The sequence below is a fragment of the Gobius niger genome, assembly GCF_951799975.1.
Source record: "Gobius niger genome assembly, chromosome: 11".
Lineage (NCBI taxonomy): Eukaryota > Metazoa > Chordata > Actinopteri > Gobiiformes > Gobiidae > Gobius > Gobius niger.
In genome coordinates, this window is record NC_136862.1 from 12240007 (window position 1) to 12267681 (window position 27675).

Below are 27675 nucleotides of genomic sequence, written 5' to 3' on the forward strand. Positions count from 1 at the left end.
GGGTGAAGTGACAGCATGGCTCAACGTAACCCTATAATGATGAAAACCCCACACTTGTTTCCAAAAATAGACCCATCGATCTGGCTTTCCATCACAAACCAAAAAGATCAATGGGGAGGTGAAAGGTAGAGCTTTATGAGCAAACGGTACATGATCTGCCCAGCCATCAATCTACTCTGAACAGCAAGGTGACACACAGTGTGATTTAGTACCATCTATCACCCACAAAGCCAGGGATACAACATACTGCTAAAATAGAATGACTCCTTTATGTGCAACAAACTAAAACATTATTCTTGTCCATGATTTGACTTTAAATATAGTCGTGATAATAAAAAAAAACATTGTACCTGGCCTAATAACAAAGGATCCTTGAGGCTCCATAGCGACAAGACACACACTGAGGATGCTGGGAGTATCGGAGGCAGAGATGCCACACATTCGGCACATTTCTTTCAAACGACGACTGAGTGACTGTAGGTTCCTTCGACTCAGCAGGATACTCCAGTCTGTAACGTTAGAGGATGTAGGAGATGCAAAATATAAAACACAACATAAACTAATAAAAGAAGCTAACTCCTCCTTACCTTTCAACTCGCCGTGCCCTATCCTGCCTAATCGCCCAATCACCACCCTCCATGGCACCGACGTCATCTGCACAAGGCCCAAACACCAGTCCCAAAGCTTCTGCAGCCCCAACCTTCGAACTGAACCCCTTTTCCTCCGTGCCCTGTAAAGAAAGAACCACAAAACTACAGTAAGTGAATCAGTATATATTAATATAATATTTAATTATTTATTTGAAGTAGTTCAGGCTTTGTTACTGAAATCTATATAAAAGCGAAAAACACATTAGATGATGGTTGCCATACCTATTGGGTACATCAATGTTGATGATGCAGGTCTCCAAGAGTTCACCATAAAGGTCAGTGCATGTCGCCAGGAGCCAGCGTTGGTCATGCGACATACAGTATCCCACAAACAGGACGTTGTACTTCTGCGATGCCTCTCCAAATGTTTCGCCAAGCTCTGTCTGCTTGTCCTTTACCGGGGCTAAGATGAAGGGAGGCGTATACAGTCTGACGCACTCTGGCCTCTGGGTGGTGGGAGAAAACAATGATCAGGACAGGAAACTATAGGACAGGAAAAAGTCAAACTATATATTTTAATTTTCATGGTGTTAAAAAGTCACTGTCCTTTGATCTTTAAAACAGCAGTCTGAGCCGCAAAAGTCTTCCAAATTTAGACTTGATCGAAAGAGCCCCTTTGTCTAAACTTGGACTCAGAATCCCATTATAGAAATCCCTAAGAGTTACCCAGCCAGATAATAGAACGCAAATTGGTACAAAGGGTAGCAGAGGGTTACCAGCACACTTGATACAATAGGGAAAATAAAGGGTGATGACTGTGAACTAAAATCTGCATCTCCTTTTTAATTATTAATCATTAGACAAACGTCTGATCAGGCCTAAATGGTGTAAGCTTGTTTAAACAGAGTTACACAGTTTGACTTTTCCCTGGATCATTAAACACTACACACTGATATCTTCTAACGTCAACAGAAGGAACCAGTGGCTGCCCTTAGCAAAGTCTCATATGCGGCGTTTACCTCTGAGGACTTGAGGGCAGTGTCGAGGGCTAAGCCAGGGCCAAAGCCGGTCAGAGACTTGACATGCGTGGAGGTGGGCAGTGGTCGTCTGCACTGGGCGAACACGGTAAAGGCCAAAGATTTGAGGTGCTGTGCGTACATGTGGCGGTCTTTGCTGCGGACAGGCTGTAGCAGGTACTGGCAGGGGACGATCTGAAAGAGAGATTCATTACTTGTTTTGATGACGTGAAAGTAGTTAAGAGATTCATCACAGCCATAATGAAGCAATACTGTGTAGTGGCTCTCTAGAGAGACATGCGCTCACCTGAACAGAGACAGCGTTGCGAATGTGAGGGGGCAGGGACTCAAGCATTTCTAAATAGCAGCGGAGCAAACCCAGAGTCCAAACACTGGAGTGGCCTGGCACTGCACCAACACCACTGTCGGCTTCCTCATAACTGAAGGGATCCACGATGTAAACCACAATAGCAGGGGGATATGTAATACCGTGGGATTCCCCGTCTGTAGGGATGCCAACCTTTTCCCTGTCCAAAGTGCTGTAAATAATAGATGTTCTTTAGTATTAGCAAAGGTGATTAGTGTTTTTCATACACAAATGTCAGAATGAAGAGGTTTAGCGTGTTTGTGTTAAGCAATACCTTTCAGGAGGCTCAGTGGACGGCTGAGCCTGTCTGTTGGAGCCATCGCCTGAGGGCCCACTGTTCTGGGCCCCAGCCTGCTGTCCCAGCTGTCCACTCTGGGAACCACTTCCCTGGACCTGAGTACCCATGCTCCCAAAAGGGGGATAGGAGCCTGGCTTGACAGACGCCATCCCACTGCCAGACTGGCCTGAGGAATTCTGAGTGTTTGATGTTGCAGAAGTGTTTCCCGACGCACTGTTGCTGTTATTAGAGCCCTGCTGACCCGCTGAGCTGGAGGAGCTAGACTGTTGTGAGGATGCTGTCGGACCAGATGAGGCAGGAGAAAGCTGTGTGAGGAGAGACCCATCCAAAGACTGTGATGCGAGGTATGGAGCTGGAAAAGAATATTTAAACAAAGATTAAACAAAAAGACAAAGGATCACAGGCTTACATCAACAGAGAAACCATAATGGAGTCGCTACATTGTTAGTAAAAGAAATCTATTGCTAGAAAGGAAATGAATAAAGGATGCTGGAAATGGCACTTACCAAGGTCATGGCGACAGACTTGTGCATAGAGTTTAAGCTTTGTGAAGGCATCACTGCTGCTGGCGGCCTTGAGAAACCAGTCGCTTACTGGCTGGTCCGAATGATTCTTAGCTGCTGTGCCACCAACAACAACAATCCCATCTGCGTAACCTTTTGAAATAGGTCGGTGCTGGCCCAATCGGCAAGACTAACAAGGAGAAAGCATGATGGTGAGTTTTGCCAATAATTTTGCTTGTCTGTACAACCCTTATGTCTGAAAACTGTACCTCATAAACAGCAGTGAGGTCTCTAAAAAAGCTTTTGGCACCACAGAGCAGAGCCTCGTTGTCAGGACAAACCACCAGATACCCGACGTCCCGCTGGGAACCAAAGGGGTCCAGTAACAGCTTCTCCCAGTAGGGCAGGCAGAATGGAGACAGGACCACAAAGTCGTACTCGTAGCCCACTAAGAAGGTGGGGATGGGCAGGGGCTCGGGGGACTCATCAGTGCCTGTGGGAGTACGGAGACAAAAGACAAGAGCAGGAGCAGGTCAGACGAGAAACTGAGCAAATCGGTCAGATCCACTTCCACCGGGCATTACAGGGTGAGGTCACCGAGATCTGACAGCACCTCCTTAAGGGTTTAGACAACACCAGTTACACCTAAGACAAGTTGTACAGCCGGAGTTCAGTTTCTACCTCCACCTTCCAAAAAGACAGAGGGTGACTCAATTGTAGAGCTAAACTATATGTGACTAGGTACATTTAGAACTAAAGTTTAATGACAGTGTTATGCTTCAGGTATTTATTTATTCTTATTTCCTTATTGCTTATTGAATGCCGAATAAGTGAATTTCTCCATTTTGAGATCAATAAAGGATTATCTTATTTTCAGAGTTACAGTTTTGTCGGCATAAAAATCTCAATATATTTTCCTGCCTCATTACATCAAACTACAAATTTTGTATTTTTGCAGGTATTTGACTAGCCTGGCTAACACCAGACTAAAATCACAAGTGATATTTAGTCTGGGGACCACCAATTCATTTTCTCGTAGGAGAGGTGTGGTTTACGATCGTCCATACTCGTTTATTGGGCGATACGAAAAAAAAAAAAAAAAAAGTCTCATGCGTCTGCACGTAGCCATGGCCAATGGTATCATCGTATGAGATGACGTATGACGTACCCGCTGTAAACTTTTGAGCTAAATTATTTAGAACAAGGTCTAAAGCTTGATCAAAAAATACCATCGTGTCTGCTGCTGTCACGTTGGATCCGTAAATAAACTTTTTTTTTATTATCCGTAAATAAACTACAAGCTTCCATATATCGAATAGCGCGTCATCGTCTTGCCGTCCCTCCTCGCTCTGTGATTGGTTCCCAAATCCACCGGAGATTTCGGCCATGGTCCCCAGGCTGTTGTGCAGTTCGAAATAATTCGAGCGCACACAGCAGCATGGTGTTAGCCAGGTTAGTATTTGACAATAATCTCAAACACATCTTTATTACCTTGTTGGCGAGAAAATGCAATTTTGAACTAAGTCAGCAGAAACAAAATATCCAGCGGTTTCACTTCCTGTTTTTTTACGCAATTTCCCGTAAGCCCTTCCTTCTCTTGCTCCTCTTTGTTGTGTGAAGCTCTAAAAAGTGGATTTTGCATAATACCCCCCCCCCCCCTTTTAATATAATATTTTTGTCATTGTCAGATGTAGCACCTCAGTAAAATTGTAATCATTTGAGATTCTTGTGACATGGATACTGCAATAACAATTTGCATTACCGTAGGACCCTCGCCCAGCCATCTTGTGAAACTGCTGCCAGGTGAGGGGACCTTGGACACCCCACGACCGCACCGTCCTCTTCTTCTGAATTGCATCTTGAAGAACAGGTTGTAGCGACATCAGTACCCTCAGCACATCCTGAGAGCATAACGTATTTGCATCTACAACTGTGGGGAGAAAAAAAAAAAAAAAATCATGGTTAATTTTTCTTATGTCACTCAAAAACATTTGGAACTGATTCCTTACCATTTTGTTTGGCCCAGTGGTGTAGGCACGAGCTTTTGACAAGTGCCTCGTCCACTTTGCCTCCCGACATGTTGTCCATAAACTGCCTGCCGCGCTCTAAGGCCATGTAACAGTCACCACGATAGTCTCTCTCCTCCACTCTCTGACAGGACGTCCTGGTTAAGCCCCGTGTCACAATGTTCTCCTCCAGGATTGAAATGGGTGAAAAGGGGTTAGTGCATAGTTCCTGCACGAGGCTAACCAGCTCGTCCGGGACGCGCTCTCCTCTCGCCATGCTGCTTCCCTCCAGCGACGCCAGCCGTAGCTCCTCGAACCTTTTTTCCGCTTCCCGGCTGGCGTCCGACCCGCGCCCGATGATGTCCAGCTCGTCTTCCAGAAAGAGGCCCGAGTCGTTGCCGTACCGCCGGTTGACAATGGCGCTGAACCCGCAACTGCACGGTTCCTGAGCCTCCGCGACGGGGTCACTCAAATAGACCCCCGCGTCTGCTCCTTTGATATTCATGTTACACACGCAAATGCAGCAGCTGTCGAAGTTGCAGTCTTTGAAAAGATTCATGACCGACTCGGAGAGGATGAGCGTGACGTACAGGCTGTGGGCTTCGGGGATGGGGGGTACCGTTGCTGGTTCGACTGAGTTCAGGGGACGACAGGTGGAGGGCGTGGACGCCGGAGAGTACAGGTCGGAGTTCTCGTACTTCAGCGAGCCCTGGACGCTGGAGGGCCCGCGCGGCGTCCAGGGAGTGCGGGGAGTCCGTGGAGTGGGCGCGGAGAAAAGACGCGGAGTGGCGGGCGATGGCAGGATCCCGGCACCGCTGTTGCTCGGCGGGGCGCTGTTGGACATGGCGTGTGTCTGAGGAGTGTAGTCTTGCTCTATCACACTGCCCACACTCGGGATATTGCTGAGAAGGTAAGCAAAACAAAACAAGGGCTTGATTAGGCTTTACCATTCAACAATTCATAATCCAGTGCATGTTGATGTTGATATATAAAAATGTTTTTCCCCAGATGTACAAATTCAATAAGAAGTAGTTCATAATGAAAGAGAAAAAAATGTGGAAACAGCATTAACATGAGCTAAGGTTTATTTTCGGCTTGGCAGGCAGCTGTGTGTTAACGCATAGGAAGGGAGAGAGAGCACAAGTGGAAATATCGGCGCGGTAGAGAAAGGTGGAGAGAGCACATAATGTCCCAGGCTGCATGTGGGAAACGACTCTTCACTGAGGGCCATTAGGAGGAAGTCCCAAGGCAGCATTCACTGAGCCAGGGCAGGCTGCAAGAGGCTGCAGCACAGACAAGAAGCTTCTGGATATTTGCCAAGTGTACCTAAGTGCATACTGCTAATCTGTCTGCTGAGTCTATCATAGTAAAGGTAGATCAGGACTGCTGAAAGCTAAAAACACGCACACTTGTGTAGCGCTCTATCTATGATTAAATGTAGGTGTCTTGTTATTGATAATATGACACAATATTCAGTTGCACATCGCTGTACAGGCCGCAGGGTTCAAAGCGTGTGAAAAAAGTAGCGGCTTATAGTCTGGAAAGTAGGTATGTCATAGAAAAGTTTTACAAATCTATCAACATGTTCTTGAATTCTAATCTTTCAAAGGTTCAGTTCATTATTTAAATGCTTGAATGCATGATTAAACACTTTGGTTATGCCCATATTTCAAGGATATATAAATAAACAGAGGTAGTTACGGCATAGTCAAAGATGAACCAGTACATAATAAGATAAGTGTGGTACCTGTCTTTGTTGATGAAGGTCATGACAGGCATTTCTCTGCCCATTGTCCAGCTGGGCCTGTAAACACATTCATCTGGGAGTTTGATGGGAGGTAAACACTGACTGGGCAACGTCTTCAGAGGAGCGAACATAGTGCAGCCCACAAAGGCCTGGCACAGATCGGGCTTGTATACAAACGAGTAGTCCTGCACATAAAAAGCAAATCTTCAGCTTGAAATTCACTTGCGCTGCACATTTCTACTACTAAATCAGGCTGGACTCGCTCACCTTGATCTCGGATGGCTTCGGGCTGCAGAAGCTCTCCTCCACCTCAATTTTGAAGTGCCCTCCCAGAGACGAGATGCCGTCTAAAGTGGTCATGCCGAGGTTGGCGTCCATGCTGCCGTAGTCCTTGCTGCACATGTTCATCGGAGAGTAGCCCATAATGTGCTGCTCAAGCGAGGGAGGTGTAGGAAACATCTGATGCAGGTCTGCAGAACCTGAAACCACACAGAAACAACCGGGATCAGTCACAAGGGACTGTTAGGAAATAATATCATGCTGTACTAATAATGCTTTTACTTTTACTCTTCATTTGGCCTTTATTTAACCAGGTAAAACGTTTGAGAACTGATTTTGCTAATTCCTACAAGCAAACAATGATCAAGGCATTTACTTATTTACAGTTTACTTTGAAAAGATCTGTTGATTGAGAAATTTAGTGTGAAGATTTCATTGTTTACTGAGATAACATGGTTGTGTCTGCATTGTGTGCACTTCACCACTAGGTGTCCTCGTAAAATGCAAGCCAATAGACAGCACCTTCTTTGCCTTTAAAGAGCAGTATGAAGGGGAGTGTCTAATAGAGCTATTTAAAATTTAAAACCTAGCCAGGCAAGAAGAAAACGTGGTCCCAAGACAAACTAAACACATCCAACAGTGTTGACCCTTGTATGAGCCAGTGAGACACATACTTATACATGAAACAGGGTCCAGAGGCGGTTTAGGCTCTTTCCCAAATTTATCCTCAGTCCCGTTCACCGGTCGTCTGGAACCAGGCTGTGGACACAAAAAAAGCAGGTTTGATTCTCCGATTGCCTCGAAACAGAAGCGTTATCTGTTGTCAGCGTCGTCGTCAACTTACAGCGAGATCATCCTCATCTGAGTTGAAAAGGTTATCCAGATCATTGATGGACACGACGAGATCAGTCTCATGGATAAGGCTGGTAGAAGCCACGCGGTTGTTCGACCCCTTCTGAGCATCTGTGGGAAAAGTGCCACATTTTGAAAGGAATGTAATACTTCAGTGTATTTGAGTTTAAAAGAGTTTCTGAAATGGTCGATATATGGTAGTTAAAGTTATACATTAACTCTGCTGAATTTATTGCTCGTGTCTTGGGAATTACTGGCAGAAAAAGACTCACCATCAGATAGACTTGCTCCATCTTCGCCCTGTCAAATGGAGAAAAAAAACACTTAACTTCCTTTTCTATATTTTAGTGCAAACAGACCTTAAGAGTTGTGTTATTATACATAAGGCTGTCCCGATAATTACTATATTGACTTATCGTTCAATAAATGACAGATTTAAGTACTTTCCAAACAAAGCTTTATGGTCATTTTTAAGCTTTAGAGTTAGTTTCTGTGGCATTAAAAGGTCTTCAATAAAATCATTTATTGCAACATTTTCCTGACTCAATATATCCATCTTGTTATAGTGACCTAATTATACACACATTTTACTCTGATCATTTGAATAAATAATATTAGCCAACTGAAAAAAAAAACTTGACTAATTGGTTCAAATTAAAGAGTTATTTTTCATTCCAAAGATTGCCTTAACCAAAAGAACTACAGTCTTTAGTTTGTTTAGTTGTACCAATTTACAAAATTGATTAAACAGAAATCAACAGACAATGGAAAAACCGCTCTAAGACAGTGTGGGAGGAATAATAGAAAACAGCGTGATGGGAAATGAGATTTCCAGTGTGGGTCCGAGTGAAATCAGGAAGGAATGGTCTGTTCGGCTCCAGCCCAGACATCAATATGTGGGAGGGCCGGCCTCTGTGTGCCAGTATGCTGTGTGTCTGTGAGGTTAGCAGAGCCTGTGTGCTCTTATGATGGGGCTGTGTACATTGTGTGCTGAGTAGTTCAACCTAGGGAATAGGAATGTTATGTTCTTCTAGCCATTGATTTCATTACGCTCCAAGGCTTTTTTCTGTGCTGTGCAGGCCTTAATCTGTCTCCCTTAAAGGAGCAATCCTCAGCTCTGCACAGAATCCACTAGAAGGCCACAATCTATAGGTACTAATGGTGTCTCAGCTTCTTATCAATAACCTGGCCTTGGCAGGAAATGTTAAGTATGAAAACACCTAACAGTTGACTAAAATCGGAGTTATAATACTGCGTCTCCAAGTTCCACCTTTTGCACAAATTCTGCATAAAACAAGATCACTAAGTTTACATAGCTTTAATCTAGATAAAATGTGGCTAATACAAAAATAATATGGTCCATTAATACAAACTCCAGCATGCACAGAACATGTCTGAACAGAGGACCACACAACAAAAGAAAAGCTTCAGAGCACACAGTCTGGAAGAACTGCTCTGCTGGGAGCTGGACTCACACTTAAATCCCCCCACAGACCAAAGGCTGACACTACAGACATCCCCAGACTAACAAAATGTTATGTTTGAACTGAATGCTCCACTGGACCAAGTTTGTTACAGTGGTTAGACTCCTGCCCCTGTGAAGCCAGCTGCAAAGCTGCAGTCAGTGAATGAACACATCGAGTCTCTTTCAAACGCTGGGGGCAATCCATTGCTAACAGGTGGCCATTGTCTGGAAACAGAGCCAGCAGGAAACAACAACCGCACAGGCTAAGGTGGGCCAGAGGAACACATTGCAAAAGTGGAAAGAAAAAAAAAATGAACAGACTAAATACTACAATATGTTGTAAATCCGGGTTAACTAAAAACAGGGGCTCAATTAAACCTTGGAGGGAAACATGTCACAAATGCTTGTGTCAATTGCTTTAGTGTAACATTGATGTAGTCTGCCCAGCCATACTCACTTATTTCTCTTATTATTTATTTAAATTTGCTCCAAATAAATAATCCATCAGCTGACATTTTTGTTGATACATGGACAACATCATTTCAAATTTGTATTGCCTTTAATTTATTCTATTGGCACTGGCTTCTATTGACCTGATGACATTCCAGTCATTACTGTAATCTGTGGTATTTAAATAGACTATAATAACCTGAAAAAATATTGCAAAAATCTGTATTCTTACCTTATGCTTCTTGCCTGGCTCACGTCCATCTCCTGCTTTATCCTTCCTGGAGAAAGTGAATTTCACATCCCCCTCCTCAAAAGCGTAAGGATCCACCTCTGGCTCATGGTCTCCATCACTGATGGCAGCAGATAAGTACTGATTTCTCCGGGCTCGATACATCTGGACTCGCTCGTCTGATACCTTTAGTGGATGTTTCGATGTAGACATCACTCTGAAAGTTGAGATCAGAATGTCATATTACTTTTTTGAAAGCTCAAGCCCAAATTCCACAAATTGCACACAAAAAAAAACATTTTGCAGCTTTATGAATATACAGCACTAGTTTGTATAATAATCACTTTATTTAATTTAATTATATATCAAGTATATTGAATTTGTGGAGAGTGTATAAAAAACTTACTCTGTGACTGACACTAAGCTGTCCAGTGAAGATGACCCATCGTCCCTTAGCTTGTCTCCCGGCAGCAGAAGAGCTGGTAGATCAATGTCTTTCTTGCGGGGCAGGTTAAAGAACCGCCATGGAGCATGGGAGCTGTCCCCCTCCAGGTTGACTGCTGAGCCCACATACACAGTAGGTTCTGGTGGCTCGAGGTAAGCCGGGACAGCTGAAGGGATGTGATGGTGGAAGTGCTGATTCAAGCCTTCTGGACCCGGCTCGTCGCTGCCATTCTTCCCTCCCACAAGGCAGGGCTCTGGCGGCTGATAGAAGTGTTGACTGTTGGGGGTTGAGGGGTTCTTCATGCCCTCTCCGGACTCCTCACTCTGCTCACAGGGATGGGGGCTCAGTGGTGGGGGTGGTGGGGAGTTGGCCTCGGATGGCCCGCTGTTTATGGCTGCACTGTGAAGCTGAGGAGCTTTCTGAATGTTGGGCACATCTGTAGAGCGCATACTTGTAAATCGTCCTGCTTCTTGGCTTCGAATAGCTAACCTCTGGTTGGCCGTGGCCTCGCTCTCTATCGATGCATCCTCACAGGTCAAACTGCGATGATGAAAAGGTGTCTGAGGCCTTTTCTGCTGCTTGTCGCCTTTCTCTGGTTTGTCTCCCCCTGCTTTGTGCTTTGTGGGAGTTTGTAAGGGTTGACCCGGTAACTGTGGCTGACCTGGGGTGTTTCCTGTCCGCTGCTTCCCCGATTTGTGTCTGCAGGGGACAAGGTAACAGGTAAATACACAAATAATAAGCATGCATAATTTAATTCAGCTTATAATTGAGGCCGTGACCACCAGACACTGTCATCTACCGTGTGGTTTAATAATGCTACTCTTAATTTTTATGAGGTGTGCCATTTATATGCATCAGCAGACCCAGCACAAAATTAAGACAACAGTGCTTTACACTGGCAATGCACAGCCTCTCATTTCAATGTCCCGCAAGTGTTGGTTAGCGTCCAACCTATTAACATGCTCCAGTTGACTGGGCCAATCCACTTAAGTCTTGTTGTGGTCCAAGGCTGCTCGACTTATCCATACATACTGTTAGGATTCCCCAACTACAGGGTTTCCAAACTAGAATCTGCTCATTTGTTTCGATAGCAGAACACTCCATCTATCATTTTGCCCAGACTTTCCCATGCACGTACACTTCCTCCAGCTCTTCTGGGGGGAATCCCGAGGCGTTCCCCGGCCAGCAGAACACTGTGCTTCTCTATTAGTTACTTATATGAAAAGACACCACAATGTATATGACAAACTCACTGCGTCATGTAAAAAGCCTCCGCTGTTGTCACACTATAGTAATATCACAAAAAAAACATCCCAACCCAGCAGAGATTTAAGGCACAACTATCTTGTCACTTCGAGAAAATAGTTTTAAACTGGGATATACGGAGATTAATTCACGTGTCAAATCTTGAAATGAATAGAAGTCTTATTTTGCTGACTTTGCTGCTCAGTGGCAAATCTCCGGCGACTCCTCCTTTTAATATTGAAATGTGAGGGCACACAGAGGGGATTAGCCACGCACACACTAACGTCGCCCTCATATCCAGTGACTCACCTAGAACAGCTGCAGTGCGACCTTTTAGAAGGCTCCACAAAATCCCACACTCCCAATTTCTCAGTCAGCTCCTCCTCGCAGGTACCATTAGTTGCTGCTGAGTATTTACGCCTGGGGAGAGATAATAGAGCAGTGAATACTAGTAATGATTTTAACATGAAGCAGCAATGTAGTTCAAAATTACCCCCAAAAAATGAAGGCTGCTATGCTACTGTTTTGATAAAAAGTGAAAAAAAAAAAAAAAGATGTGACAGCTTCTCACGCTTCATTAAAACCAGCGAGAGTTGTTTACACCAAGGAAGACTTCATAGTTTCCTCGTAGCAGAATTACATTTTACTGACAAGCCAACAGCTAACTACAGCTGACACTCTGTGCTTGGTCAAGGGGCAACAGATCCTGGGGTGCTCCCAATGTGTCAGACTCACTGATGATGAACATTTACAGGGAGAAAATAAAAGAACTATATAATTACAAGGGAGCACATGTTATGAATGTGACTAGACAAATACTAAAATGTACTAAAATGTACTTATAAAATCCTACTAATTAAACCCCTTGTCTGTCTGTGCATGTTCTTGATCAGATCAAGTAATTTTAAACAAATTTCCTCAATTTATCTAAGAGAAAAACTGAGACAATCAATTAATTGAAGCAACTGTAAACATGCCAGAAAAAAGGCCTGACAGAAACGTACTTGTTCTGTGCTCGGTTGATATTGCACTCTTGCCAGACCCGTTTCACCACCTGATGGGCTAGTCTGCGAGGTATCTTGCCTCCATGATGGTTGGTTGTGTCCACACTAAATGCATCCGTTGATGAAGTCAATTTGACCCACTTTTGGGCTGTGAGAGATTCCACTGAAAAAGGAGGCAAACACAGTAAATTTGACATAAAACCCCCCAAAAACGTTTCAAGTGAAGTGTTAACACTCTTTGAATACCTGGCGGCGTCTCTTCCGGAGATGTTGGAGGTGTAAGCGTCACCAAAGACATGGCAGGCTCTCTCTGGGAAGCAGGCACTTGGTGGCCACCAGTGTAGACGGCAGTGCAGTGGGACGACCCCACAGGGGCAGTAACAGGGATGTCTGACTGAGGCACGAGCACCAGACAGGCAGGGTACACCATCCGCACACCACCTGTTCACACCAGAACCATCAGCAAAGGGAGCACTAGACATTGCCTCATTACCTCACAAGTAACAACGCTCACCAACAAGGACTTCCACAGACGCTAAGGAGTCATCCTCCCAGTCCATGTCCTCCAGCTTGTCTTCTGACACGCCTTCCTTGGCACTGGGGCTGATGGGATAAAACTGGCTCCATTCCTCAATCAGCCTCTTAGTGGGAGGGTCTGACATCTTGAATGACTGTCCAGTTAGTGTTCCATTTAAGCCATAAGGACTCAGGATAACTAAATGTGGAAAAGAGAAAGACAAGACAATGATTACATAACACTTAATTAAAAAAAAACAAATGTGTTCAGAGCAGATTCTCTTGGTTTAAAGGTAAGTCTTGTTTAAGCCCATAACTCATAAACAGGGGCTTCAGCAACAGCCATGGCTTTGCTCTCAGCACAGCAGTCATGGCGAGAGGCCATCTGCATAAAGAGCAGACCTAGATCCATCGGCTGATGTAGACGGCTGTACAGCTAACATGCATAATGTATAAATTGCTCAAACGAGAACGTAAACCAAATGCTAATCAACTACATGTAGAAACACACACACATGAAACGCCCCGCTGCTCCTCTGTGCCGGGCTCTATCACAGGCGCTGGAAGAGAGGGGGAGTATTTGTCATAGCCTCTGTTTGGACGGAGCTATCGATTGTGTGACTAAGGGGTAGAACCTTCCAGATGGGAAAAAGCAGCAACCGAGGAGATGAACAATTTAAGAAAAACATCTATATATGATCAACCCATGCAATCATATATAAAACTACATATGGGATATACAGTAGTTTGCCTTGTTTGTCTGACTTTATAATATTGAGATAATGATTTTTTTAGATTTGCATAAACTTTATTCATGACAAACCCTTATGGAGACAGACACAGAAGTTCATAGTTTCTGATAACATAAGAGTGGGCTTGTCCCAATAATCGACTTAATAATAATTAAATGACAGATAAACAGCCCAATATTTATTTGCATTTTCCTGCCATTTTTATGTAATCATTTATTTTTGAACTGGACTAAAATGTGTTTCATAATCTTTCTTGTTTACTCCAGCTTGTGTAATATTTTAAGATATGATTACAGCCGTTACGGACAAAGGTTTAATGTCATTTTATACCTTAAGAGTTAGTTGCTGAGGCAAGAAAAGGCCGTTTATTGCAAAAATGTTTCTGTCCAAGTATGTTGAACTTCAAATTTTGTTATTGTGACCAACCTACATTAGAGGATTATAATAATTACAGTCTTTGCTAATTGTTACCATTTGCATTCATGTCGTTGTGACGGGAAAGACAACAATATTCAGCAAAGATCGACCTTATTAACCTTGATTAAGCTGAACCTGGCTTTCCTGACTGCGTGGGACACCCAGGGCTTGAGGCAGCGTCGGCAGAGAGAGATCACACTCTGCACCATTAAGGGTTTACCTGCCCCCCCCCCCCCCCCTCTCTCTCTCACTCGTGTGCCTGCCCATCCCACCCCTCCTCGCTGTAGCTTCTCTCCGCGGCTCCCTGAAGACACGCCAAATGTGCTCAGATCAGTGTAATGGGCTGAGAGTTCATTATATTCTCTCTGCGCCCTTTTATGAGGTCACATCCTGGAGAGGCCGCTCTGCCACACAGTAAACCAGGCCTGGCAGACGAGGAGGAGCAGGAGGAGGAGAAGAAGGGGAAGGATGGATCAAAGTAAGCCCTGCCTCTACATGATCCTCAGTTAGACAGTCAGAAGATACATTACTATAATACTACGAAGCAAGGTGGACCTGGATTGACATTGAAGAGGCAATAAACACTGTGAGCTGGTTGTATAATATTGACAGTAGAGACTGTTAAGTAAAATCTAAAAACAGCTTGATTCTTAATGTGACTTGCTGGGAGAATCAATAAAATCAGCAAAAAGTCTAGAACCACCTAAACACACTTCAACCTCAGCCTTAACCGAGCGCATTTTCTCTATTTCAGTTTTAATCTAAAAGCTTCTGGACTGGCTTCTGGACTTTACAGCTTATAGGCCAGAGCAACCCCTCATTTGAAAGCTAAGACCGACAAAACCAATCTAAACTGAGCTTCTTTCCTTCCATTTTTGCCACTGTTTATTGGGTTTCTGTCACTTTTTTGTAGCACTTTCATCACTTTTTTGTCACATCTTATTGCTATTTTGCTGTGCTTTTTTGTGGCTTTTTTCAGTTTTTTTTTTTTTTTTGGTCAGTTTTTGATACAAATTTTCTGCATTTTCGTCCTTGTTTTCTTCTCGTTTTTGCCGCTATTTTGACACTTTGTCTCAAGAAACTTCCCGATTTGGGTAAAGCCAAACTAGAGATAATGTGCTTGGTTGAGAGGTTAAAAAAAGCAACAAAACAGCAGCAGTGCCTTTCTTTATATCGGTGCAAACATTGGTGATGATTTTAGTCAATACATCGGGCTTGATCATGTTTTTCCGGGCTGCTTAGTTTGTCCACCTCTGCATTATAAGCATTGTATATACATGAAAGACTAGTAGTTAAGGCAGCAGCACATATACTGGGCACTCTGTCAGCCTCCAGTCTGCACCGCTAGATTCACTCCCGACTCTGACAATTAGCTGAATGTCTCCCCCCACTCTTCCCCTCCTTTCTCATATCTAATAAAAATCTACAGGTCCAAAATCTGCAATCTGAGCAGTGTGTCATTTTGCACTCACACAGAGAGCAGCAATGAATTAGGAGCAACAATAGAAAATCATCTGAGCCAAGGTTTTTATAACTACGCTACACTGTAATTTAAAGAGACTACGGAGACTTTCCTTTTAAGTTGGATGTAAGCCAGGCGCTAATAAAAGACTGCCAGATACAGCGCGGTTTGCATTGTCTTGAGAACACAGACTCCTCAAATTATCGACCTACACACTCCGACAAGTCAGACGTACAGTAACTGATGTGGGTTAACTCCCAGCCTGTGTAGTCAGTGTCAAATAGGAGTGTGACAATATGTCGATTTTCCGATATATCACGGGATGATATGATGCCAATACTTTTTATTCCGATAGAGATGCTTTTGATGACATGTATATCAATGAGGCAGCCGTGCTCCACTGTTTTCACCATAGACATATTATTAATAGACCGTCATTCCTCACTCTTCCCCGTTTGCCACAATGACCACGTTCGAGGGAGAAATAATGGCGGATTTACAGACTCCTCCTACACTGCTGTGACGAAGCATGTTCCTAAAAAGGGCATAAGGGCGGGATCTTCACTGTAAAACCAGCCTGGGTTCTTTAATCACAGGGGGAATATCTAGCTGTAGAAATCTTATGCAAATTAGAAACCAGGTTTTAAAGTAGTTAGTAGTAAACGTGTCTAAAGTGCAATGCTGTCCAATGGGGGACTAGCGGCTATATGGATGTACAACAGCAATGGCGGCCCCTAGTGTTGTCGTCACAAAGCAGAGCAGTCAGCGGCCATTGGTTTTCACAGTCAATAGAGGCCAAAAATGATCAAGAATTCAGTCAGGACAGCAGCAGCATTACTTTTAATTTATACAGAAGATTGATTTGGGGTTGATTTATTCCTTTTGAAATAGGACAGTGGTTTCTTGTTTATTTAAATGTAAATGAAGTCACTGACAGATCTATAGAGCCATTTTCAGTGTGTAAGTCCGGGATCATTTAAGGACACAGAAAAAAGGGGTATCAGGGGTAGGTTATGTTTGTGCAATATATCGATTATCGCAGCATCAGCGTAGCGTGAGATAAGCGTTATCGTAAGCCATGTATTTCGTATCGTATACAATCGTGAGGTACTCAGAGGTTCCCACCCCTAGTGTCAAATGTTTGCATCACATTAATCGGACATAACGCACAGACTTGCCTATCAGAGAGACTATAAATAATCCAGTTGTCTGTTGTTAATGAGCCCACCTTGGAAAGGGCTGGAGGCCTGCTGTGCCAGTGTGAGGTGCTCCTCCGTCAGGTGGTAGACCGGCTGGTGCTGGTTGATCTCCACGCTCGTGCACACGTTGCTCTCGCCGTGCAAGAAGAAGGTGAAGGCGCAGGAGAGGTGCTCGCTGTGAAGAAGAGACAAGGCAACGGTCATTTGGGATCAGGCCGCTTCAACATGCACCTTTGAAAAGCGCTGCCTGTGCAATAAATAAGTCAACCAGAGGAGCACCACTCAGACAGTCCGGTTCATGTCTGTGTTCAGAGAAAAGAAAAAGAATCAGGAATGAGAGACGCACAGAGAGAAAAGTTGAATGATACAACAATCCGTTTTTTTTTCTTTTTCTTTTTCTTTTATTTTAGAGCACACAATAAAAAATCCCCCAGTTATTCAGTAGTCTATTATATCCCGTTTTGACATGACAGCCGCTTGATCGGACACACAGAAAGAAGGGAGAGGCTTTAGAGATGTGCGAGTCTGAGTAAGAATAGGCAGCGACTTATCAGCGCACCCTCTGGTGATATGAAGATGCATCATGTTTGCCCATATTAAATTGTTGTGAAGGCTGGACAAGTCTAATCTGAGGATAACAGTGCGCCCGCTGCACTACTTCAGTGCCACGGGAAGTATGACAATAATCTCATTATTACACATCGAGGAGGCCAGGGGTATATAGGCAGCTTTTCCCCTGGAGTTAACGCTTTTGTGCTTTGTGCCAACGTGCGTTACGCTGTGCGCTGTCTGTAAATCAAACGGACAAGCCCTGACTGTACCAGGGCATTCTTCTGACAACAATAAGTCATTCTCCCACACGAAAAATAACAAACCAGTCTGCAACACCTGTCCGCGCTCGCCTAACCTCGGCGCAGAACTGAGAGCATTGGACAGAGGAGGCGAGGAGAAAGTGAAGTGCAGGCTATTGTCTCTGCAGCTCGCTCTCTCCTTCAGCCCGTCCCGTCAAGCGCGCGCAGTCACTTAGAGCGCAAGAGACAGCCCCGGTGACGGATGACCAAATGAAAGTGGACGCTGTGAATTTGGAAGTGGATCAAAGTGGGTTGCTTCCTCGGGAGGATTTGGTTAAGCAAATATCAGTCTTCTCAGCTCGTCTCGTTCCCTGGCACACACCTACTCTGCAGAGGATTAAAGAACAGGAGCGATGGGAGAGAGAGCACTTCAATAAGATAATACCACCTACGAAGCGCAGACATGCCCTGAGCTCTCCGCAGCTTGACATTCACCGCGCGCAGTGTAGTTCTGTGAAATAAGATGCTGCCAGAAGAGCTAGTTAGTGAACATACCCTGGCACTTATCAGGAGCTGCACAGAGCATACCAGGAGACTAATCATTTTACAGCAGCCATTGTAAACACATATTTTATATTACATTATTTATCAATCATAGAGGACTTACTTTAAATGCTAAGAAATTTAAATGCAAATCCTACATTTTCCTTCTCTCTTTTACCTTCTCAAGAGCTCAAAACGGATGCTCCCACCTGCTGATGTCATGAGGTGGGGGCTATTCTGTTCAGATCATTTTTGTGCTCACATTGCCTTTAATTTAGCTTATGCTAAAGACATTTGAGACCTACACATTTCTTCTTCTGTAACACAAAAGAGGAACCAAGAGCCCCCCACACCTGCAGCACGGTGGAGGCGCCATAAGAGGCACTACAAGAAACAAAAAAGGGGCAAACGAGGAGGTATCCGGGCAAGACTCACAGCTAAGCCACACAAGCCTTCTAGCTCTGGCTAATGGATGTTCACTGGAGAATAAGCTCCTCCCTTAAGATGGTGAAAGACTGTTGTGGAGCGGAGTGAGCTGCGCAGGAGGAAGAGGAAGGAGGAGGAACTGACCAGTGCAGGACAACACGCTCTGAAACAGGGACAAACCCAGGAGGCGGTTCACTATTTCAGAAGAGCGCTGAAGGAAGCCATCCAGGGTTCCTCTGAGTGCCACCGTTTCCCCAACCTCCAAAAACATGCAGCGGCTCAGGACTAATGTAACACCTGAACACAATTTTGTTGTGGCAGCATTTTCTTTTTAGCTTTATTTAAACTGTTTCACTCCACTCTATGTCAGCAGATAATTCATTTTGTACGAAATAAGAGTTAAATTTGATTATAAAATACGGTATTTTCCCCACAAATCCATGTTGAATAAACATTCAATAAATCTATAAAGGTGAAATTATGACCACAACAGTATTTTTTACAGATTCAGACATTTCTAGACTTTTATACAAGGTAAATATTGAAAATGGTTCCGTGATCCACTTTTGGGTCCCGACCCACCAGTTGAGAACCACTGGTCTAGACGGTGCATAAGTGCATTAGAAAGTGTTATTAGACTATATCAAATACTAGGACTTATTGAGAGAGGACAAAAAATATGACTCCATAGACTCAGAGGACAGGAAATGTGGTTGTTCTTATTATCAATTATCTTAACTAAATAATTGTCGTCTTTGTAATTTATTTATTGTAACAATCCAAATTGCGATTTTGACTTATGGGGTTTAATTGGGCGGTCCTATGAAATAATATATATGCGTATTTTACTTCCATTTGGAAAAATAAACACCACAGTAAAGGGGAAGAGTAGTTTCAAAGTGCCCCAGCCGCAGTTGCCTGACTCCATACAGTAATAAAAGGCAGGAGAAGGCGCACAGTGAGCCGCCGGGTGGGGCGGCACAAAGACTTGAGGGGAAGTGGGGCACATGTTGGCACAGAGAGCTGAGACGCCTTTTGTCTGGGAGGTGTGTCACGACAACTCCGCCGCTGCCGAGGAGGTAGTAAATTACACCGGGGCTTCTTTGAGTGGGCTGTGCATTTTGAATAGGCTTTGTAAAAAAAAAACTCTACTGTAGTCTGCACAATGTAACAAAATATTTACGTACTGTAGAGATGACTTCCAATAGAATTACAGAGAGTGTATGGGTGCAGCGACTCTTGAAATGAATAGAAATGCGTGCATACAAAAAGGCTGCATTCATGACGTTATAGAAATTGATGTTAGAGAGCTGGGTCAGTGGAACTTTGCAGGCAAGTGAATTCATTGTTTGAGGAAAAATAAGGAAACAGAAAAAAGAAAACTGAGCCTTTGTGATTGAATGATGCCGCTACTTTTTATTACTACCCACAAAATCACCTGAGATAATATACTTGAAAGATACGACGTTGAACTCCATGCCAGCTTTTGTTTTATGTGGATAAGCCAAGTAACTGCAGAGATATTAGCCATCGCAGATCAAAACATTGGCGGCATTTTGACAGTTCAGAGGCAGATTGCACCATAGAAAACCCCCTTAATATTAATCTATAGACTCTTTCTGGGCACATCAGGCAATGGTGTGGAATTTAGATTGATGTCACGTGAACGCAAGCCATGAGTTGACACAATCCACAGACGCTCTGACGTATCCAAGACAAATCATTGCAACAAATGAAGTGGCGTTATGATGAGTGGGTAGAAGATAAAAAGCTGCTGCTGCTGCTGCTGCACAGAGAGGAGCTGTGTGTGGTGCATTCTGCAGACATCATCACAACTGCACTTGGCCATGTTTCTCTCTCACACACAGAAAACGCACACGTTCCCCGCGCGCTCGAGGAAGAGGACTGCCATCTGTGGCTCAGCAGGCAGAAGTACAACTCAACACCATCCAAAACGCCACACAAAAGGCCACACTGCCAACAGAGTTTTCTTCTTAAGCAAGTTCACTTGATAAAAAGGCCAGATGAAGTTTTTTTAATTCACCAGTAAGGAATAATTGGTACAGTTTACTGGTCAGAAGCTATTAACTGGTACAATATTGAAATCCCTGCTTAGTTTTGATTTCTACAAACATATTCTGAAATGCATGTGATTCTTGACTTATTTCATCAGTTCATATTTCAGTTTTAGGGCTGTGCAATAAATACATTTTTAATCTATTATCACAATCTCAACTTCGGACAATCTAAATGACCTCAATGGCTTTATAATCGTCAGGTCTGTGGCAGTAAAAGCGCCCGGTTTTGAGTTTGAACGACTACAGTGGAAGACTTTTGTGGAACATAGTGGAAAGCATAAATTTTTTTATGCCGAGGCTCATTTAAACCAGAACTAAGTAACTCTTCTGCAGGTGTCGTAGCATGTTGCAGGTTATTTTACTCATTAATTGTCTGTAAGAGTAAATACTACGCTGACAGAAAAGACAAAGGGAGAGAGGGCATTGTGCTACAACCCTATTACACAATGAAGATCATTTTTGTAACTCAAACTTGGCTGTAAACACTGCTAAAGTGGCGCTAGCCCACAGTTAGCTTTGCCCGCTAGCCTGCTAGCTTCTTCGTCGTGATTCCATTAGTGTGTATTGCGCATCCGGGTCAGAGCAGGGAAAGTTGCAAGCATGGTTTTCTGGCCATCCCATCAACAGTTGTATTACCCCCATGGACTATGGAAGGGATTTATTAAGGTAAACAAGTTACGAGAAGGAGCCAGCTGAGGTGGCTCGGGCATCTTTTTTGGATGCCTCCTGGTGGCCTCGAAGACCCAGGGCACACAGGAGGGACTATGTCTCTGAGCTGGCCTGGTGCCGCCTCAGGGTCCACAACTGGAGGAGGTGTGTGTGGATGGGAAGTCTGGGCAACTCTGCTTAGACTGCTGCCTCCGCGACCCAGCTCCGGATAAAACGGAAGAAAATGGATGGATGGATGGATGGACGGAAGTCACTGTTTTAATAGATCAATGTTCTTAATGCATCTCAATCATATGGTACAAGTTATGGTTATTTGTTTTTTTTGTATGAAAACATTTTAAAATTGAGATTGATGAATAAAAGAACTAAACCCTTGCAAATCTATTAGCAGTTGTACTTGTAATATTGCAATTCAATTCAATTACAAAATCACTGCCTTTCTCACAGAAACATATTTGTCAAACAAGAATTTCATTTCCTGGCGTGTTCAATACATCCTCATTACATGCATCTCCCTTTTTTTCACTAGTTATTGTGTTTCCAGAATAAATAAGTGAATAGCCGTTCTGTAGTGATCACTGGTCCAGCAACAACTGTCCTGCGCTGGTGAATGATTGCCGACAGTACGGGTGGTTCACGTGTCAACAGGTGCCCGGGTTAGGACCAGGCCAAGTCAACACTCTCACTCTAAAGCCAACAGCAGCAGGGCCACATGACGTGTTCCCTGGGACACACAAAAGAGGTGGGATTTGGCCAAGTTAACAACGGGACGAAAATGGAAACAGTATAGGCCTACTGTGTCGAGTGTCTGAGCGTGTGACATAAATGGGGCCGTGCCAAAGGAAAGGAGAGATGTACAGAAAGGCTGATGAATATGTCGGTGGTCTGGTATCTCTGTACCTATGACAAGTATTCTGTAAATTGGGCCATTTTCGCATTAATCCAGTGTAAGAATCTTTGCATGGACCTGAAAACAATAACAATTACTACATTTATATACGTATAATAGCTGACTTGTGATTGTAAATCTGATTAGTTTAGGCCGGAGGTGCACATTCCTCAGTGCTGGTCTGATTTCAAACAAATCCCTGGCACTAGTCGTCTCCTTGATGCAGTGAACTTGTTTTACAGGGTAAAGTGAGAAGTTAAACGGGGACAAACTATTCCCCTGCTGCCCTTGTTTAAATTGAAATTCATAATAAAACCGTGATTTCATTATAAAACCATTTCTTGCCGTGCCTTTGGGTGTCGAGGAAGCCCCGTAGGAGCTCCTGGGAGGCCCTGATCAGTAACATGTTGTGTGTGTTACAAAGTGTGGAACCTGCCTCCAGACTCAGGTTCTCGGGGAGTTCTGAATGCCATCTCCCCTGCAGCAAAACTCAGGCTGAGCCGCTCCGGCAGCGTATGTTGAGAGCAGCTGAAATATGTGTGTGATTAAAACACCACCTGTCAACTCCGCGGTGCAATAAGATGGACACACGAATCCCGTAAAAAATCATTCACGAGGTTTCAACTGACACTTTATTACGCTATATACTTAACACTAATGAAGCTAAAGATGAGTCAAATTATGGAAATACTGCCCATAATACAGTCGATAACACACTTTTTACAAAGAAGAAATGTGGCTTTGCGTGTGCAGTCACAGACCATCGCAAAAATGTTCAGATTGAGGTTATCGTATGTTCCGGACTATAAGACGCACCAGCCCAAAAATGCTAAATGAAGGAGAAAAAAACATACATAAGTTGCTACGGAGTATAAGACGCACTAGCCAAAAAATGCAGACTGAAGAAAACAACAACAGGCTGAGTAGGCGTATGGTATGCTAACGTAACACTCAATGGTTAGCTACATGAAGCTTAAACAACAAACTAAATGTGTGTCTAGTATGTTAAAATTACATGAACAGTTCAGAAAACTATAGCATAAAGAACAAACCAAACTCTCGATCTCACTCCAAATCACTAAATCCATTGAAATCTTCATCCTCGGTGTCACTTCTGAACAATCGCCACAGCAACTACCTGGGCACGAAGGCGTAACTGCATCGTTGACCCGCCTCTCCCAGCAGCACGATTTTCAAGCTCTCATTTGCTAACTTGTTCCTCTAGCTGTGGCCATCGAGCTTTTAGCCCATGATGAGCTTTTTTTTGTTTTCTTCATTGCTGTAAGAGTAACCTCCGCTTTTCGCCAGTCCCTCGCAAGTTCTTCGCTCACTCTAAACTTTCTTTCTGCTGCTCAATTAGCCTGCAGTAGCCTCTGTATTATATATGTCCCAAAACTGTAAATCAGTGGTACTAACTCACACAATATGCTCGGGTAGGTTCTCAGTCAGTCCTCTCCATCATAGTAGTAGTTTTTACGATATAACTTCAGTTACTTCTGCCACTGTTGGCTTTCTGATATTGTGAAATCAAATTTGTATTATTTATATTTAGTTATTTTCTTTACTCAATGTATATACGATATCTCTAGTTCTTTGCAAATCATCCTGTTCTTTGACTGCACATTTTTTTGAGTGTTTCTTGAGAGCTGAGGTAACAAGTGAATTTCTCCACTGTCAGATCAATAAAGACTTGTCTTATCTTGAAAAAGCTTGGCTCGAATCATGCTCATATTGACAATGATTAAAAACATCTTTCTAACATTATCTCATCATCAGCCAATGCAGTTTTCACCTCACTCTGACAAATAAACCATCTTCTTCACAAATAGCCGCTCTCTGACTGGGACTCGCTCCCTGCAGCTCCTCAGTCTCACCTGCAAATGTCCAGTGGCTTTTATCAAGGAGACAATAAAATAATGTGGAGGATGTGGAGTAGGCTCACACACAAAGGCGTGCAGGTGGGCATATTTGCGTTCAGCTGGAAGCGTATGAAAATGAGGTGCCAGAGGCCAGTGGCGACCTGTGCTCTGGCTGGGAGATTTCACAGAGAGGCAGCTGATTGCTACTGACAGCTCCCATCAATATCACGCAGATGAGTCCGGCCATTTACAAGTGTATGGGTGCATTTGATTCAGTAAGTCCTGCTGCAGTTCACTTGTATGTTTCTTTTAACACACAAATATATGCACAGTGCACGACTAGCTTGCAAAAATATACTTTAGGTTTATAGATCATGCTACGGAGTTAAATTACTGCAAAAGCCGTCACTAAGCCATACTGTATAACAAGAGCCCAAGTAACTGAGTCTAACAATCAGGTCTTATTCTTTGTGCTATCTGCTGCCAATGAATGAATTTATGACTTTAGAGCTGTGCCAACAGAAACAGTTACTGTCAAGAACCTGCTCAAAGCTGAAATAAATGTCAACAGCGATTCACTGAATAAACTTTGGATTGTTCTGTTTGCTTTTGCCTGCCTTGACAAATTCCCCCACGTAGTAACTACAAATATATTTAGTATCTGGTAAAAAGGCTGTTATTTTGCACACTACAAAATACTGTGCAATACCTGTTATGGTTTAATTTACAAAGAAACGAAAGGCTATTTATTTACAACCCAGAATATCTGAAGATGGATACGCTGCGACATTCCTGGGATGTTTGTTGGGCTGGGGCTGACTGAGCTGTAAGAACTGTGCTTCCTCCCAGTCGCGGGGCACTTCCTCCACAATACAAGTGTTTGTTGTTGCTGGGAAAGACACTGCCGCTCTGACGGTCAGCACTTGTCCAGATCCCCATTAGCAGGGATTTTAAATGGCAAATTTTTAAACTATTACCCAACTAGCGTGAAAATTGTCATTACTTTTTGTCACAACAACTAAATATCAAGCATGGGTTTAAAGGACTTGAATTGAGAAACTTGTTCTGAGTAGGGCTGTCACAATAATGACTATATCGACTTATCGTTCAATAAATAAAAGATAGACGATATATTTTTTAGCTCGATATTTATCATATGTACATTTATTAGCATTTCCCCCCTATTTTTTTATTTAGATTTTCAACTGAAGCATGTTGAGTTACATTATATTTCATGTTTATTGCAGCTTGTGTGGTATTTTTAGAACTTTTACTGTCCGTTTTAAGCCTGAGAGTTGACAGTATCGAGTAGCGATACAGTCAATAATATCGTTAGAGTCAATAGTATTGTTTATCGCGATACTTTCCTGCCTCAATATATCGAAATTCAAATTTTGTGATCGTGACAGGCCTAGTTCTGAGCGGTTTTCACTAATTAGACATCTCTCACTGGTTCTAAGATAATCTAGCTTGAAATAAGAAAGTAAAACAGCCAATGGGACAAGTGCAATTTTCGTACCCCACTGATACATAAATGAACTTGAAATAAAGACTAAATGCATTGAAACATCTCAGAACAAGAGAGTAATCTAGGTCAAATGCCCAAATAAATCTTAACTAGTCAAAACAACTCACTTTTTAATCATTATGCTAAATTTGAGACATTTAAACTAATGCAGATATTCATTCTTTGGAGTGTATCCACTAAAGTTGTATTTGTTTATCAGTCGACCATGTGCTGCCTGGTTAAGTCACTGATGGGAAACAGAAAACACGGCAGACAAACAGCAGTGAGTGTGAGGGTGACATAATCCTCCCTACTGTCTGGCCACCTGACCACTGGGAAACAACAGCCGACTCCGCTGCCAAAGAAACACAGCAGTGAGCCCCGAGAGGCGCTCCAGCGTCAGAGCACATCCACACCAGAGAAAAGCCTGCGCAAAAAACTGAAGAGGGCCAGCACAATCACCCATGCAAACACGGGAGATCTATTACTTTGAATTGATTTCCCTCCACCACAAACGGGGGCCGGGCTGAGCCTCTATATATACATGTCAGCTTAAACCTGGAGGGGAGAGAGAAATGAAAAAGATAGAACGACAAGCCCATAAAAAGAGGGGATTCGATTCCTGAGCGAGTATATCATAGCCGCGCACAGATAAAGTCGGCGCAGACTAAAGATAATACTGACATAACCTCAGACAACAAGATCAGGCGATTTCCCTTTTTTTAGGCGGCGATGCACACAATAACAGATTCCCTTCTACATCTACAGAGAGCTGGGAGAGAAAAAAAATGTCTCCTCTGCGCTAAACATCTCCGGTCTGACAAAACATGTTTAATCTTGGCTTGTAATTACATATGTATTCTTCAAAGACACACGTTTGCTGCGCAGAAGGAGGGAGTAAACACAAAACAAGCTGCCTCTGCAATAACGAACACGTCTGGCCCAGTCAATACACCTAAGTAACCTCACAGCAGCATGTAATGTGCAGAGATATAGACCACAATAAGTCATGAGGTCATCATAGCATTAGTGCGATGAGTGGTGCAGAAGTAATAATAAAGATTCATTACCTAGAGCCGTGACCAATTAGTCAGCTTCAGCCTGGATTAAAGTAAGGCCTCGGCAGTTAGCACACGCGCACACTTTGCCCTTTTCATTTTTCTATTAGCCTCAAAGACTTGGGGCATTATCTTCTGGCTTTTGTTGTTTAATATTCTAACAATGTGCTGATTAAGGAGTAATGTAGTAGAACAACCTGAGCTGAAAGCAATAAAAAGCATCAGTTGAGGGCAGACGACTGCCAAAATATTATGCAAAGCAAAGATATTCCGGTTAGACAATGGACCTGGGCATTTACTGACCTTTACAGAGTGTTTTCCTCCTCAAAGTATGACCATTATGAGCTTTGCACTAAATATCTCTCTAACAGGCACATCATAAATGGCTGTTGGTTTAGTTTTAGAGCTTTCTTTTAACTCAGCCTTAAGTGTTGCATTAAATTACATTTACAATTGAGCACAAATACGAGGGTTACAGACTGACTATGTTTACATGCAGCCAATAACCCTTTCATGACCGGAATAATAGCAATAACCCGGTTACGCACAGCCATGTAAAAAAAAAAGAGTGGTGCGCACTGAATGGGTGCTGCTGTCGGATGCTCTCTCATCGAATGCAATTTCTCCATCTGTGAGATCAATAAAGTACCATCATCATAAACACCAGCAAAAACTGGAATATGCTCATATTATTAGAGTTTTTAAAAACCCTTAAATGAGCCCTGGATTAAAATGAGCCCTGGGTTACTCCTTTTCTTACCCAAATATTTGGTCACGTAAACGTGAATCAGAATATCGCCATCGAAAGGAACATTCATTTGTGTTCTGCGCATGTTCTGTCACCAAGGAATCTGGGTGTTTTGAACTACAGAAAGTACTTGTATGCGCCGTCTAGTGCGCAGCCTTTCGTTAATACACATGAAGCAAGTTTCCATGTTTATACTTATTTCTGTTGCGCTTTTATTCTTACTGTAATTACATATCTGTTCAATAAAACTTTGATAAAAACAACA

The 27675-nt window shown here is 43.3% G+C and overlaps 1 protein-coding gene across 1 annotated transcript in view; it reads right to left on the reverse strand.

Annotated features, from left to right (window-relative positions):
* Nucleotides 1-27675, reverse strand: part of med13a (mediator complex subunit 13a) — a 61450-nt gene that overhangs the window by 2255 nt on the left and 31520 nt on the right. Inside the window, exons 4-25 of the mRNA XM_079565825.1 lie at nt 16872-17017; nt 13011-13211; nt 12743-12937; nt 12497-12659; nt 11802-11912; nt 10209-10946; nt 9806-10019; nt 7931-7958; nt 7651-7769; nt 7481-7565; nt 6795-7006; nt 6528-6712; nt 4784-5682; nt 4537-4704; nt 3044-3267; nt 2778-2964; nt 2248-2623; nt 1914-2145; nt 1610-1801; nt 873-1096; nt 588-730; nt 351-509 (exon numbers count right to left, since the gene is read on the reverse strand). Of these exons, the coding sequence (XP_079421951.1) occupies nt 351-509; nt 588-730; nt 873-1096; nt 1610-1801; nt 1914-2145; nt 2248-2623; nt 2778-2964; nt 3044-3267; nt 4537-4704; nt 4784-5682; nt 6528-6712; nt 6795-7006; nt 7481-7565; nt 7651-7769; nt 7931-7958; nt 9806-10019; nt 10209-10946; nt 11802-11912; nt 12497-12659; nt 12743-12937; nt 13011-13211; nt 16872-17017 (5201 nt within the window). The remainder of the gene's footprint in view (nt 1-350; nt 510-587; nt 731-872; nt 1097-1609; nt 1802-1913; nt 2146-2247; nt 2624-2777; nt 2965-3043; nt 3268-4536; nt 4705-4783; nt 5683-6527; nt 6713-6794; nt 7007-7480; nt 7566-7650; nt 7770-7930; nt 7959-9805; nt 10020-10208; nt 10947-11801; nt 11913-12496; nt 12660-12742; nt 12938-13010; nt 13212-16871; nt 17018-27675) is intronic.